Below are 16279 nucleotides of genomic sequence, written 5' to 3'. Positions count from 1 at the left end.
GAAATTAAATAAAAAAAAGCAAATTTTTCAACTGGAAGTACGGAGCAACATCAAAACTTAAAACGAACAGAAATTATTACGTATATGATTGGGTTCGCCCCCTAGTCAATACCTCGCTCTTTAAGCCAAAGATTTTTTAGTACTTTAATATGAGCAATTTGTTCTAATTAACGGCCTTTGTTATTAAGGGGTCTTTTTTAAAGAATTGGAACAAAGTTCGAACTTTAGCGTTGAGAGCGAGGCATTGACTAGGGGGAGAACCCCCTAATATACGTATTAAAAATATATGAATATAGAAGTTCGTTGCGTAAGATAATTCGTAAGTTACGCATATTTATTACTAATAAAAATGTTCGTAAATAAAATTAAACAACTTTCGAGAAAGTCATTTAATCAAATAAAAGTAAAATGAATACGCAAATTTTGTTTTAATTATTCATGTACGGTGAGCCAAAATAAAAACCTGCATTAATTCAAAAACGTTCAAAAATTAAATAAAAAACAAGTTTTTTTAACTGAAAGTAAAGAGCAACATTAAAACTTAAAACGAACAGAAATTATTCCGTATATAAAAAGGGCTGTCCCCTCTTCAACGCCTCGCTCTTTACGCTAAAGTTTTTTATTGTTTTAAAAAAAAGTTCTGAGAAAGAGTCTAACATTAGCATAAAGAGCGAGGCATTGAGGAGGGGACATCCTTTTTCATATACGGAATAATTTCTGTTCGTTTTAAGTTTTATTGTCGCTCCTTACTTTCAGTCAAAAAACTTGTATTTTTTTTATTTAATATATAAAAGTGACCATCTAATGCTTAAGTACCGCATTAACTGTAGAAAGAATGAAAGCAAAGATTAAAGAGTAAACAATATTGGAAGACCAAACATTTCTGAAAAAAGAACCTTATCAGGGAAAAAAGCTGAAATGAGATAAAATAAAAAAAAAATAATTATCATTCCCTGACAGCAAAAACGGGAAAAATTTTCTGTCATGCCTTATCAGGGATAATACACTGAATGGGATAAAAAAAATTGTCATTCCCTAATCGATAAATAAATGAAACCCAAAACGAGCAGAAATAACAATAGATAACCGAGTCAAACTCAAAACGCGCAAAAATTAACATAGGTTAGGCGCAAAACCTTTATGCCTTCCCAAGGCCAGAAGAAAATTTACACTTCACAGAAAAAAATATAAATTTTTTTGCTTTTTCAACATTAATAAATCAAATAATATTAACATTTTGATCACTAAATATCAGCATATGTATATTGAAATGACAATGCACATTCATTTGTATTTTTTCAGTAAAGTGCAAATTTTGTTCTGGCCTTGGGAAGGCATAGGGGTTTTGCGCCCAACTTATGTTAATTTCTGCTCGTTTTGAGTTGGACTCGGTTATTTATTTTAATTTCTGTTAGTTTCTTTCCTCATTTACTTATCGAGGCTGATTTGTTGTGGTTCCGAAATTGGTACATTGTGTGATTTTAGTAACACTCGTTTTTTATTTAATGGAGTTCTTTACTTTTCTTAAAAAAATTTATTTTGTGAAACAGTTTTTTTTAATTAATATCAGTCAAATGTTACCTGGGAAAAAAACTAAAATAGAATAAAAATAAAACAAAAAATAATTGTCATTCCGTGACATCAAAAACAGGAAGAATAGAAGTCAAACCTTACCAGGGAAAAAACTGGAATACGATAAAAATAAAACGAAAAATAATTTTTATTCCCTGACAGCAAAAACAGCAAGAACAATAGTCAAACCTTACCAGGGGAAAAAACTGGAATTGGATAAAAAAAAATGTAATTCCTTGACAGCAAAAACAGGAAGAATAATAGTCAAACCTTACCAGGGAAAAAAAAACTGGAATGGGATAAAAATAAAACAAAATATAGTTGTCTATACCAGACAGCAAAAACAGGAAGAATAACAGTCAAACCTTAGCAGGGAAAAAACTAGAATGGGGTAAAAATAAAAATAAAATAATTCTCATTCCCTGACAGCAAAAACAGGAAGAATAACAGACAAACCTTGCCAGGGAAAAAACTGGAATGGAATAACTATAAAACAAAAAATAATTGTCATTCCCTGACAGCAAAAACAGGAAGAATAACAGTCAAACCTTACCAGGGAAAAAAAAACTGGAATGGGATAAAAATAAAACAAAAAATAGTTGTCTATACCAGACAGCAAAAACAGCAAGAATAACAGTCAAACCTTAGCAGGGAAAAAACTAGAATGGGGTAAAAATAAAACAAAAATAATTCTCATTCCCTGACAGCAAAAACAGGAAGAATAACAGACAAACCTTGCCAGGGAAAAAACTGGAATGGAATAACTATAAAACAAAAATAATTGTCATTCCCTGACAGCAAAAACAGGAAGAATAACAGTCAAACCTTACCAGGGAAAAAAATGGAATGGGATACAAATAAAACAAAAATAATTGTCATTCCCTGACAAGAAAAACAGGAAGAATAACTGTCAAACCTTACCAGGGATAAAAACTGGAATAGGATAAAAATAAAAAATTAAAATAATTGTCATTCCCTGACAGCAAAAACAGGAAGAACAACAGTGAAACCATATCACGGAAAAAATGGGAATGGGATAAAAATAAAATAATAAATAAATATCATTCCCTGACAGTAAAAACAGTAAGATTAACAGTCAAACTTTATCAGGGAAAAATGGAATGGGGTAAAAATAATTATAATTGTCTGACAGCAGAAACAGGAAGAATACAAATCTTATTGGGGAAAAGTACGTGTTGGATAAACACAAAACAAAATAATTATCATTCCAAGGCACCAAAAACAGGAAGAATAACAGTCAAAATCTTACCAGGCAGATATGTAAGTCTTCTTGTTTTCTGAATATCTGTGCCTGGAATTGCGGCCACACAATCAAAAGTTGTCTCTGACAATAATGTCCTATCTTCAATCGTTTTCGATAAGGTGATATCGTAAGTTCCATCTCGCCAGGATGTCTGCACAACTGCACCGACAACTGGAGCTCTGAAAACAAACCTGAAGTTACCTCGAGCATATCTATGCGTTTCGCCGGTTTGTAAGGACATAAATGATTTGAAATTTGTCATTAAGGATTCATGTGCCACGCTTACACATGGATACGAACCTGTCACCCTCTATCCACAAAAGGGGGCCTAGCCTTCTTAACCTTTCATATGTTATAGCCCTTATAAGTTGGACAGAACCACGTATTATGTAGAGCTTACTTATTGATACACGGTCAGTCAAATGAACCTCCGAGACTATTTCTAGAGAATTTTGCGGGGAAAATTGATCAAATATTCTTCCAGATTTTTTTAAACTGTGACAAAAACAGCCTGTACCTTGGCTATTCTACTTTTTATATCTTTACTGCACCCATCATCTTTACTAATAATACCATCCATGCACGTAAAAGTATCCACTAGATCGATTTTATCATTACCAAACTTCCCCTTTTTGCCCTAGTTTATTCCTAGTCTAAGCGAGTTATTCCTTTTAATATTAATTTTTAAACTTAAAATTCATGAATATTGAACTCTCAAAACTTCTAAAAATAATAATTCAGTAGTCGAATAACCCACTTCGGTGGGCAAATTTCACGTCGAGCGATGAAAAAAATGTATCCGCGTGTGCATGAAGGTATTCAGATTCAGTCGACTCTTCGGAGTAATGTTAGGTTCTAGCAGAAATCGAATGTCGCTTCAGCAGCCAAATTTCGCATTACCTGATATATCTTGATGCCGACGAATATTCGGTTTGCTTCCCTTTCGAATCAGACTTGAAAAAATAACTTTTCCAGCCGGCTAATTTGTGTTTTATAAAAACTTCATGTTCGAAAAATATACTATTGAGCATAGAATATCAGTAATATTTGCAACCGCTTTCATATTTAGCTTTATATTCAAATGATTTTTTTTTTAGAAAATATCTAGCAAAAGCCTTTGGAATTTCGCTTTCAATTAGACAATCCATCTGGAAGTCACATTGTGACGTCCTTTCGTCGTTTTCGCTTGAGAACAAATGCCGTCTCCTATCACGACTTAGCTTGAAAGAGTTAGAAAGATGTTTTATCGCATCTTAACTTAGAGCATTAATGAGTTAGAAAATAGGAAAGAATTCTCCATTGGGTTTCTACTGACTGCCACTGGTCCCATAAAAGGTGGTCCCAACTGCCACTGGTCCCATAAATATTTACTTCATATAAGGTGCAGGGGATTCGGCAAGGCAAGGAAAATGAAACTATTGAAATATATGGGGAAACTGTTGCCCCCATGCCCCCACCAACTCAAACTTATTAAAGTTTAGGCTATCTTTAATTGAGAGTATATCCTAGGGAAGAGGGTAAGGTTGTAATAATACTATTTTTGAGAGAATGTGGCCTTTACGGTAATCTCTGATGTGGGCAAGACTCCTTTCTTTTGTTCCAGGACGACGTCCCTTGATCGATGAAGTAGAATTTGAATGGGTTTGGAATAAAATCTGATGAGTGATAAAAGGAGGAAGAAAGAAAAAAAAGGAAAGGACAAATGTAAAAATAGGCCAATTAGTAAAAAGAAGATGAGAAAAAGTTCAAATCCACATGGTTAAAAACTTCGGGACACATGTTGGTGAAATTTTGTTTTAAGCTGAAAATGATTTGATTCTTGGAGACCTATTAGCTGTCTCCTAGGCATAATTTTCATATGTGTGATTTTTATCTGGGCGAGGGCAATCACTACAAGGAGGTTCATTCATACGAAAATTGGATTGGGATCATTCCTTGTTTTTCTTTTTTGATGCGTTTTCAAATGTCTTCTTGTTTCTCAAGCGCGGGAGAGGAATATCCCCACGGTCCCCCCTAGCTGCTCCTATGATTTCCAGCACCTGATAGTCAGCTCAGGAGTTTTCTTGTTGGAACTTTTATGATACTTTTGCCATGGAGCAAACTTCCCATGGATCAAACCTTAAAAATTTGCTTTTCAGGTAAGAGTTTAGGTTTCATAGATTTAGCTTCCCATATATTAATCTAGGACATGCCTGTTCTAAGAATGTTGGAAAAATTGTAGTGCTGGCACTTTTCGCGATGAAATTATTTTGTGCAAATATTACGTTTCGAGGGGCTGCCAACCCCTCTGGAAATGACCAAGGTATGCCATTGTTTCCAAATTAGATTTCAAACCGGCTTTTATCGAAGTGTGCATTCAATTTCAGAAAAAATAACGAATAAATAAATTTAAAGCAATTTATTAATCCTCGTTTCATTAGATAGAAGATGTGGCTGTTGGATTTTTGAAACACGGGAAGGCGTGATCTCGCAGTGTGATAAACTGAATACTTGCTTCAATCTGGAACAGCCGGGCAATGCATTTGAATAGTTATAGTGGGTGGAACGGCTGGGGAAGGAGTGGGTGGATGGGCTAGGGGGAGGCTGGGAGTTGTATTTGATGCTGGTTATTGCTCTTGAAGTGTGTGAGTGAAGGGGATTGGCTTAGTTTGTTTTTTCCATATTATTTGTTTGTGGAATTGATTTAGGTTGATTTGTTTGTGGAATTGATTGATTTAGGTTATGTATGTAATCGCTACGCGTTAGCAAAAATTTGTTTTCCCCCTAGCGTAGTGTTTTCTAATTATATTGGCTTGATTTTTTGTTTATTTGATTATATAAACCTAAACCAATAAATCTTTAATTTAAATCTGTTCAAATATTTGAAATGCTTGAAAGTGTTTAGATATTTTAAAGTGTGCTATAATATCACAAACATGTTTGTTCATAGTTCAGACCACCGAAAAATCGGTGGGGATAAGAAGTAGTTTTCCAGAGGTTTCTGATGCTCGAAAAAACCTATAGCAATGGTTTTTTGGCCAAAGGTATTTAGCCAAAAAGTCCTTTTTTTAAGATTCTACGGTGTTTTTCCAAACAACGTCCTAGGATTCCCCACACACGTCCTAGAGCCCCTTTTTACATATATGCCTTGTTGACTCATGATGTTTAGTTTTCATCCTAATTTTAATTTATTTAGTTTCAAAAAAAGTATTTTTCGAACATAATTTCAAGATTTATTTTCAAATGTGAAAAACATAGAAAGTAAAAAAGGTAATAAGTTCAGATTCACCGCGCTCTAAAGACCCCTTCTTAGAATTTAAAGGCAATTTCTTAGAAAAATATGTTTTTATATTTTGACAGAAGATTTCAGTTTCGGTTGAACTTTTCCATTTCTTCTAAGAGAGAAAAACAACCCAACTGCATATTTTCTTATTCCAAAGGGGAAACAATTTTGACACGAAACTAAATTTAACCAGCAAGACGAAAAATAGAGAATCAACACCTTATCAAGAGATTTCCATTACTATAAAGCGACTTCAAATATCGGATAAAAAGAATTCAAAAGGATTAGAATACGTTGTAAACGGAAATACAATGATGGGCGAATCCAATTAAGTGGGCATAGAAGAATGATTTTGGCCGTTCTAGTCAGTGGAAGATCCTTAAAATGGGGGGTGGGGTTCAAAAGAAGTAATTAATTCAGAAGCAATCTAAAACCATATATGGGCATCACACAGCTATTTCAGGGTTCGAGTGAGGAGGATATACGGAGGAGTGGGTGGGGATTAACCCTATATACACCCCTTGGTGTGGGTTAAGTTTGGTTTAGTACGGGTTTCACTTACTTTAATACCAATCTGTCATGAAAAAAGAAGTCACTACATTTCTCGTTTATCGGCCTGAGAATATGCCTAGCATAAAAAAAGGCTTTTTTTTATAAAAATAAAAACTTTTTTTTAAATAAAACTAGTACCCCTCTTCCATATAATATCGAATCCATGAAATATCCCATAGCTATATCCCATAGTTCCATGAAGTCCAACAAGTGGATACTAGCTAAAGGTTCTTAATTCTAGAATTGTTGTGCATACATATTTTCCGCTTGTGTCCTCTACTGGCGAAGTATTTTCCTGTTTTCTACAGTAAGGCTCTTAACATTAAGCTAGATAATTGATGAATGATCTTGGAATTTAATTTTTAATGTTTTTTTATGATTCTCAGAATAATATCCCGTAACAATAAACACAAATTTTTTTTTATTGGGCCGAGTCACTACTCATTTACAGTTCGTTACCACGAACTGTTTGATATCCTAAAGTTCGATTAAAAATACATCTCTTTCAAATTCAACAGCTCTTGTGTTTGAGCAGTCTGTCTTAGAGAATTGTGACAAAAAGTCAAAATTTAGCGTAAAGACCGAGGGTTGAAGAAGGGACAGCCCCCCTTATATACGGAATAATTTCTGTTCATTTTGAGTTTTGATGTTATTCCTTACTTTCAGTTGTTTTTTTTAATTTAATTTCTAACTGTTTCTAAAACCATGCTGGGAAATCACCTTCCCTCCATCCTCCCCTTCGTGAAAAACTTTTCCCAGAAAATTCCTCCCAAAAACTTCCCTCCCCATGATAAATTCTCCCTGTGGAAACCTCCTCCCCGTAAAAAATACCTTCCCACATTTCTATATGCTTCCCAACAACAAATACTATGTCTGAATAATGGGGAAAGTGCGTAACTTTAAGCCCTTTCTTCAGTGACTATGGGGTTTCATCCCCCCTCCAAAGTATAGTTAATGTACCTTTTAATTATGGCGAAACAGATAGATATCTAAAAATTTTTATCAGATATCTTTGAGGAAAATGGGGAATTGGAGGAGGGCTAGTTGCCCTCCAATCTTTTTGGTGACTGAAAAAGGGCACAAGAAGTTGTGATTTCCGATCAAATGAGTCCTCTTCTATGATGACTGCTTTAATAAGATCAACCCTGCGAAAAAAAAACATCCGTAATCTTTCTTCCTCCAAAAAAAATGCAAAATTCCACTTTTTGTGTATAGGATCTTCACTTTTCTACGCAGAGTTCTATCTGGCGGTGTTATCTGGCGTTCAGAGTTCAATCTGGCGGTGGCCAGATATGCTCAATCTGGCGGGGTTATTTTCATTAAACATCGCTTGATTTTTTTTAGAGTGTTTCCCACTTTTTCGAAAATCGGGCAAATTTTCTCCGGCTCGTTGCTTTCGATGGGTAAGGCTAAACGTAATGAACTTTAAGTATTTGGAATCAAACAATTCGTGGTAACGAACTGTAAGTAAGGAGCGACTTGGCTCAATAGTAACCGAAACTCTAAAAAATAGAATTTTAATACCAATAGATACATCAAAAGAATTATATGTTTATGCTGATTTCAAATATATAAGTTTCATCAACTTTAGTTTTACCTATCAAAAGTTACGAGCCTGAAAAAATTTGCCTTATTTTCAAAAAAGGGGATAAACCCCCTTAAAGTCATAAAATCTTAATGAAAATCAAGCCATCAGATTCAGTGTATCAGAAAACTCTACTGTAGTGGTTTCATGCTCCTATCTGCAAAAATGTGGAATTTTGTATCTTTTGCATCCGTGCGTGTTTATTTGTGTTTTTCCCCCAGGGGTGATCGTATCGATCCAGTGGTCTTAGAATATCACGATAGGGCTTATTCAAGCAGAAATTAAGAGTTCTATTATCCTTTTCAAGTGACCCAAAAAATTGGTGGGCAACTAGGACCCTTCCCCCGCTCATTTTTTTTCCAAAGTCACCCGATCAAAATTTTAAAATAGTCATTTTGTTCAGCATAGTCAAATATGTAATAACTATGTCCTTGAGGATGACTTAATCCCCCACAGTTTCCGGGGGAAGGACTGCAAGTTATGAGCTTTGCCCATTGTTTACATATAGTATTGGTTATTGGGAATTATACAAACGTTTTCAGGAGGGATTTTTCTGGTGGGCGGGGGGGGGGGGTCAGAGCGGGGGGTTACGTGAGAGGATCTTTCCAGGGAGGATGTTTCCATGGGAGAATGGATATTTCTATGAAGGGGTCGCCGCATTTCCCAGCATTATTTAAAAACGATCAGAAATTTACAAAAAAAAAGTTCTTTCAACTGAAAGTAAGGAGCAACATTAAAACATAAAACAAACAGAAATTATTACGTATATAAGGGGATTCGCCCCCTAGTCAATACCTCGCTCTTTACACTAAAGTTTTTTTTTAGTACTTTCAAAAGAGCTATCTATTCTAATTAAACAGCCTTTGTAATTCACCTATTCCTATCATTGATGATAGGGATACCTCACTCTGATAGGGATGATAGGGAGGATTCCTTATCAAATCATGCCAAAGAAAATGCAATGAATAGTAAATGAGCGTAGGCCCCAATCATATGATTGTTAACGGTCATTAATTAATACATACTTGTCAGAATAAGGGGCATTCCTACTATTGCCGTATGCATTCAGACATTCAAATTCATAAATTAATTTGTAACACCAATGACAAAATCCATTCTTCTGCAAGGGGTTTCAAACTAGCTACCATAGCGACCCGGCTCAATGGTAACCGAAACTCTAAAAAACCAAATTTTGATACCAATAAATACATCAAAAGAATCAGATTTTAATTCTGATTTTAAATATATAAGTTTCATCAAGTTTAATCTTACCCATCTAAAGTTACGCGCCTGAGAAAATTTGGCTGATTTTCGAAAAAAAGGGGGAAAGACCCCAGAAAAGTTATAGAACCTTAATGAAAATCACACCATCATATTCAGCGCATCAGAGAACCATACTGTAGAGGTTTCAAGCTACTATCTACAAAAATGTGGAATTTTCCGTTTTTGGCCAGAAGAAAGATCACGGGTGCGTGTTTATTTTTTTTTTTCCTTCTTTCTTTTTCCCAGGGGTGATCGTATCGACCCAGTGGTCCTAGAATATCGTAGGAGGGCTCATTGGAACGGAAATTAAAAGTTCTAGTGCCCTTTTTAAGTGACAAAAAATGGAGGGTAACTAGGCCGTCTCCCACGCTCATTTTTTCCCAAAGTCACCCAATTAAAATTTTGAGATAGCCATTTTGTTCAGCATGGTCGAAAATGTAATAAATATGTCTTTTAGGATGACTTAATCCCCCACAGTTCCCAGGGGAAGGGCTTCAAGCTATGAACTTCGCCCATTGCTTACAAATTGTATTGGTTATTGGGAAGTATACAGACATTTTCAGGAAGGATTTTTTCTGGTGGGGGGGCTGGAGGAGGGGGTTACTCGGGAGAATCTTTCCGTGGAGGATGTTTCTTTGGGGTAAGGGACATTTCTATCAAGGGGGCGCCGGCTTTCCAAGCATTATTTAAAAAACGAAATTAAATTTAAAAAAAAACAATTTTTTTTAACTGAAAGTAAGAAGCAACATTAGAGCTTAAAACGAACAAAAATTATTACATATATAAGGGGGTTCTCCACCAAGTCAATACCTCGCTCTTTACGCTACAGTTCTTTTTTTTTTTTTTTAGTGCTTTCAAAAGAGCTATCTATTCTAATTAAACGGCCGTTGTGATTCAGGGGTTTGTGAATTAAAATTGTTTTAACTTTTAACGTAAAGAGCGTGGTATTAGTAGAGATGGGGGTCCGACTCCCATCCCTCACCCCTGCTGCCACCTACAACTTTTTTGCACCCCAAATAAGGGCATAGCCTCCCTAGGGAGAAAGATTGCGTAATCGGTCAATGACCTCTTTTTCCAAGGTCGATTTATTTGATGTTTCTATGTGTAATAACTCCGGAACGAAGGTTGCACATGCGCATTGAATTCAAACGGGGACAATGTTATTGATCTAGGACTCGAGGGGGAAGTGAATTTCCGAGAACTTGATTGCGTAATCGAAGGGGAAGTGAATTTCCGAGAACTTGATTGCGTCATCCATTGGGAATTTTATTGATCCGATAACGGGAAACAGGATCACGTGTATCCTAGCGAATCAGGGTCAGTCTAGAGTCAGCAGTCAGAGTGAAAGGACTAAAAAATGAATAAATTTGAGAAAGAGAGAATTAGATCAAATCTAGTGTTTATGGAAAAACATTTGATTTTGGATGATGATTTTCTCGAGTTATCTCTTAAACGCAGGATATTCTCTTGTCAGGAAACACTTGACAATATAATGAGGAGTGATTCTCCTCCATTGGACTATTGTATGAAACTTTTAAAATGTGAATCAAATGCTTATACTCAATTTATTGATATATTAATTGGAACAAGGCCGAATCATATTGTGGATATATTTTTGAAAACATTGCCAATGGATTCAATGTAGATGGCTCCCCCATCATTCGAAAGAGGTAACGTTACAGAGTTACTCCTCTCTCCTCCATTTCCCTCTTGTTGAATTTATCGAACGAAGAGGATCAGTTTCGTTTTAGCTGTGAGTGAGTTGACATCGGAAACCGAAAAATGTTCTATATATGTCCATTGTGCATGTACACTCTTGGCAGTTGGAATCAATGTGAGAATTGTACAATTATTGATGACTATAGTGAAAAGTGTAAATTATGTAATCCTTGTAAATTACATAGAGGCTATGCAGTACAAATTAAAGGATGTAGTTCATGTCTTGAATATGTGTGTGACTCACATTATAGAGGGCAACTGTTCTTCAATTGTCACTATGATAAATATGATCAGTGGGAGAATACTTACCCCGCTATGATTAGAAAAAATAATAAACGTAATTTTAGTTTATTTCTACGATAATCTTATCGTTACTGATTTAAATTATTCCGGGAAGAGGACACTGGTCTACGATTCAACTGTTGGAGTACAAAGACCATCTGGTTTCTATGTCACAGCTGTGACGACACTGCCTACTATGACTATAAACAAAGTGATTTTTATTTGGCAGTTACCGAATGTGATTCACCACTTGAAAACACTGTATATGATATTGCTTCAAACAGACAGATTGAAACTCTTGAATTTCATAATATGAATGCAAATAGTATCATTGACTATACAAAGAGAAATGACAAGAGTGAAGTTACATTGTACTGTAGAAAATGTGACCCTGACTTTGCAGTCAATCAAGATCAATATACAGTTAATCCAAATGATTTACCAGCATTAGTGGTTCACGATAGTTGCCTATACATCGAAGATGAAGAAATCTAGAGTGAAGATTTAAAGACATTGTTGTATATATACATTTTATTAATAAACAAATTCACAAACATTTTTTAAGTACTTTACTCTTAGGGCACTGAAATCATTATTATATAGGTCTGAGAGGATATTTTCCACTAGAAAGTCGTTCAGACGGGGATTGTCACCATAACTGTAGAGAAACTGCTTGTAAGTATAGCCACGACATCGGAACACAAAATATAGTAGTGCATGGAAGCCACAGCTTTTAGTCGTTAGATCCTGCACCCTCTTTCGATTTTGAATAATAGTTTTCCCACTGCTCTCGATATAGTTGTTGATGTGAGGTGTGTAGAATGTATAGGTTAGGCCAAGAGGATCAAAAATTCAATCGTCTTCATTGGTTGAAAGATGCACAGCCAATGACCCGTCAGCACAGTCGATGGACTGCTATTAACAATAATCAAGGTATTGTTGACACTTTGAATTTTTCCAAGAAAGTCCGAGGGTAGACAATAGGATTTGTACTGGGAAATGTAGGGGTCCATATTAAATAAATTGATTATTTGACTGGTGCTCATGGCGCCAAGTCTAGTAGAACACTGCCTTCGGGAGTGATTTCCCAATAGGTTTCATATTGGTTTAGTGAGATTAGGGCAATACTCTCAGCCAATGGGTCGGCAAATGTACACTCTAAACGCACACTCCCCGTATGTACTATACTCATATCCTGTGTACCCGACAAATCCATTACAATGATACCATGTGTTTTAGCAAACATATCTTCGGTTATACCATTTTCAATTAGTTGTGAATCATGATCTAGGGTTTGCATGGTCAACTCGTACAATGTTCTATAGGATCTATCAAAAGATAGATTGTAGAGTGGGATAACGTTTACTTTGCACACAAGAGATGTAAGTCTAACAATCTCTAATTTATATGGGAATTCAGTCCATGATCCTGGCACACTAGGACTTTTTACAAATGCCAACGCAAGGTTCGAAGGGATTTTACACGTGAGAAGGGATAAGTTGGTGATGTTACGTCGCCCCCTTGCACTCTGTCGGTGAGGGATGCTTGTGTGAGGAACAATTCGTTTAATATTGTTGCCATTGGCTCTCAGTTTTTCCACGGCCAAAGCAACAGAACTCATGAACTGCTGTTTGCGTACATGTAGTATTGCTGAGGTTAGGGAGAGACTTACATCGGGATTGCCAGCAAGTTCTTTTCTCAATATGAAATTGGAAGGTGCAAGCGTCAATTTTATATCCAATTTAACCTTGGGCGGCAGCCATTGGGGTATATTAAATATTTCATGATATATTTTTCCAACTAGATGTAATTCACTAGTTGTAGCATTTTTAAGTGCATCTGTACTATCAGTATTAGTAATATATTCATATCCATTGGAGGCGCCTCTCAATTCCTTGTATGACTTGGGTGTCATCAGCATGAATTGCATAGAGCCTGAATAGTTTGAGAGAGGAGTGCTTGTGCTAACCATTGAATCGTTTATTTAGACGCTTAATGGACAAAAAAAATTATTCGACTCGTAATTTTCAGTGGATATCCCAGTGGCTCGAATTGGTTGTGTATTATTAGATTTCTAGACTATTATTTGCAAACCCATAAATGTGGACGATAAATCTATGACATAGTCTTCCTTGGACTCAATTTGAAAGTGGATATTGTAGGAGAGGGGTTGTTGTGGATAAAATTGTTCATAGTATCAATGCTTGACACTCACATCAACATTTTCGGCATTGAATAGATTCAATGAGGCGGTGATTGAAGGTTGAGAATCCTTATGCGGTAGGTAGGACATCTTAGGAGAAGAAATCAAGTTTCGATCTAACAATTTTCTTCCTGGGACTTCTGGTTACACTACGTGTCGGCTTTTTCCTTCTTTTCTTTGACAAAAGGGATGTCTTACGTTTCCGTCCTGAGTAGAGACTGATGAGGGATGTGTTGTTTCTTGACCTTTTTAAACCTTTACCGTTCTGTTTTAATTTCTCACCAAGGGTTCGCGCACTGGACCAAAGATTTTCCGTAGCACTTTTTTTAAAATCCTCGCCAGAGCTCCAATCGTATAGTGTAGAGGATGCAAAATCTGGCGCAGCCGGTACAAGATATTTTCTAGCCAGTGGTAGCGAAGAGCGGAACAGCTTAGCAAACCAGCTCCCAAGACCATAGCCAGACATTGACGAGCGACCCTTGTAATAGTCCATTCCATTGTCCCTGTTGTCTTGGACCAAGAGTATTAACATAGCAGTCAATATCAGGACAAGTGAATACCTCTTTTCTATTAGACTTCTTGCTGTTGAAATATGGGTCGAAAATGGCATGTAATCACAGCCAAACCTTTCGAAATTGCTATGGGATCGCCCAATTCGGTTCTTAGTGTTAACTGACAGAGTTCCAAATAGGCAGTGTTTACGGGAATATACTGAAGATGCTTTATATTGTAGTGATGAATATGTTCTTGATTGGTTTTTCGTTCAAGAACTCGTAGGAGGGGAACATTTGAATTACCAACCCGAGATGTTTCCGCAAATGAAGCGTAGAGAAATATACAAGTGTCTGTGGAGAAGGCAGGCGGATAGTCAGCAAAAATGAAATTAGTGTTTCTGGCACTTTTACCATTGATTATATTGAGCTTAAAACCAAGAACATCCTTTAGATTATCGTTGAGAATAACCTTTTCACTGGCAATAGGTGAACTAATGTAGATCTTGCCCTCCTCCTTTGAATAGTTGAAATGAAAAGCTCCTTTTTTACGAGCGGAAATTCTTTTATTAATAGAACGACATAAATCATTCATACAGGTGAGTTCCTCGTAGGGTAATTCAATATATGGATAATGAAACCAATTGATTTTTTGAATTTGTTCTTGATCACCTGGTGGTGGCGGCCAATCATAGGGTCTAATTTTTATTTCATATTTACGATCCTTTCTCAGGATGTCGTAGGTATTTTTGAGAATACAGTCGACAAGAGCCACTTCATACTTTCCGTCGAATTTGATAGTGGGGGAGAGTTTCGTCCAAAAATCACTTGTTCTATTCAGATCATTGTAGAGAGGATCAGAAACATTGGACATGAAAGTCACATAGAAATCATTTGGCATTGTTAATATCTTCAGCACTGACCCAAGAATCGAAATCTGAGTTGTATCCTAGCCAGCAAACAAGCAACTGTTTCTTACCATGGCGTGTACGACTCTTTAATATCTTTTCAATTTGATAAATTTCACTAGTGTTTCTAACTTTTCGCAGTTCACCAACATTGAATTTCTTCTTCTTTTTCTCTTTTTCACCCTTGGAGTATTGCTTTAGAAAAGCATCAAATGTATTTTCACTATAATGAACATCCGTTGGTGTAGAGTTGGACAGAGATCGATGGGGTCGATGGTTGTATATCAACATGATTTTATCTAAATCATGAATAAAAGCCGATGTATTTTTCAAAGTGCAATATCTTGAAATTAGAAGACGAATCGTTCTTATTAGTCGTTCAGCCAATGCAGCCTTTATCGGGCTGTGACTATGATAAAGTGTTGTATTATATTTCAAAAGAACCTTTTGCACTTGGGGATTAACAAATTCACTGCCACGATCCGATTGAATTTTTCTATACGAATCCTGTTCGAGAATAATTTCAATGGCCCGTGCAACTTCAACACCTCTCTTTGATCGTAGTGGAATGGCATAGGCATAGCGACTAAAGATACTGATTGCCATTAGAATATATTTGTAGGGTACATTGTGACGCCGTTGAACTGCGTCTAAAGTTAAAAGATCCATTTGTATTATATACAGAGGGAAAAAGGCTTTAGTTTGTCAATATTGTTTACTGCGAAGCCTGTGATTCCGATGTAGTGTGTAACTCGGTTCATTTTCTAGATACTCTTGTGAATTATTCATTATGGTGCTGGAGACAGCTCTGTAAAGTGGTTTGGGGGAATTTAAACTTATTACCTCACTAATTTTTTCATAAAAGCCTTTCAGAACGTTATCCATTTTGAATTTAGAAAGATAGCATATTGTCCACTCCGTGTGTGGTCACTGGTGGGTAAGTACCGTCGTCGTAACGGTGGACTAGCAGCCACCAGGATTGTGAGATCAATAGGGCTGCAAGTATCTTTAAATCTTGAATCTTCTTTTTGATTAAATGGTGTTGTTGTTGGTGGACTATATTATCTTAGTTTCTTTAGAATTTGCTTATTGCCAACAAGACTTTTGGGAACGTTTGATACACACAGAAAGGTGTATAGATTATCGTAAATGGATGAGTCCTTTACGATTCGTCACCA

General features: G+C 36.1%; 1 protein-coding gene across 1 annotated transcript in view; it reads right to left on the bottom strand.

The window, feature by feature from the left end:
- Nucleotides 1-16279, bottom strand: part of LOC148949881 (uncharacterized) — a 166617-nt gene that overhangs the window by 54614 nt on the left and 95724 nt on the right. Inside the window, exon 5 of the mRNA XM_089091353.1 lies at nucleotides 2843-3015. Coding sequence (XP_088947479.1) covers nucleotides 2843-3015 — 173 coding nt within the window. The remainder of the gene's footprint in view (nucleotides 1-2842; nucleotides 3016-16279) is intronic.

This window comes from Artemia sp. Qi Xiang Cuo, chromosome 7 (assembly GCF_049724085.1).
Source record: "Artemia sp. Qi Xiang Cuo chromosome 7, ASM4972408v1, whole genome shotgun sequence".
Taxonomy (NCBI): domain Eukaryota; kingdom Metazoa; phylum Arthropoda; class Branchiopoda; order Anostraca; family Artemiidae; genus Artemia; species Artemia sp. Qi Xiang Cuo.
Note: the sequence above shows the minus strand (reverse complement) of the source record. Positions and strands in the feature narration are given on the sequence as shown.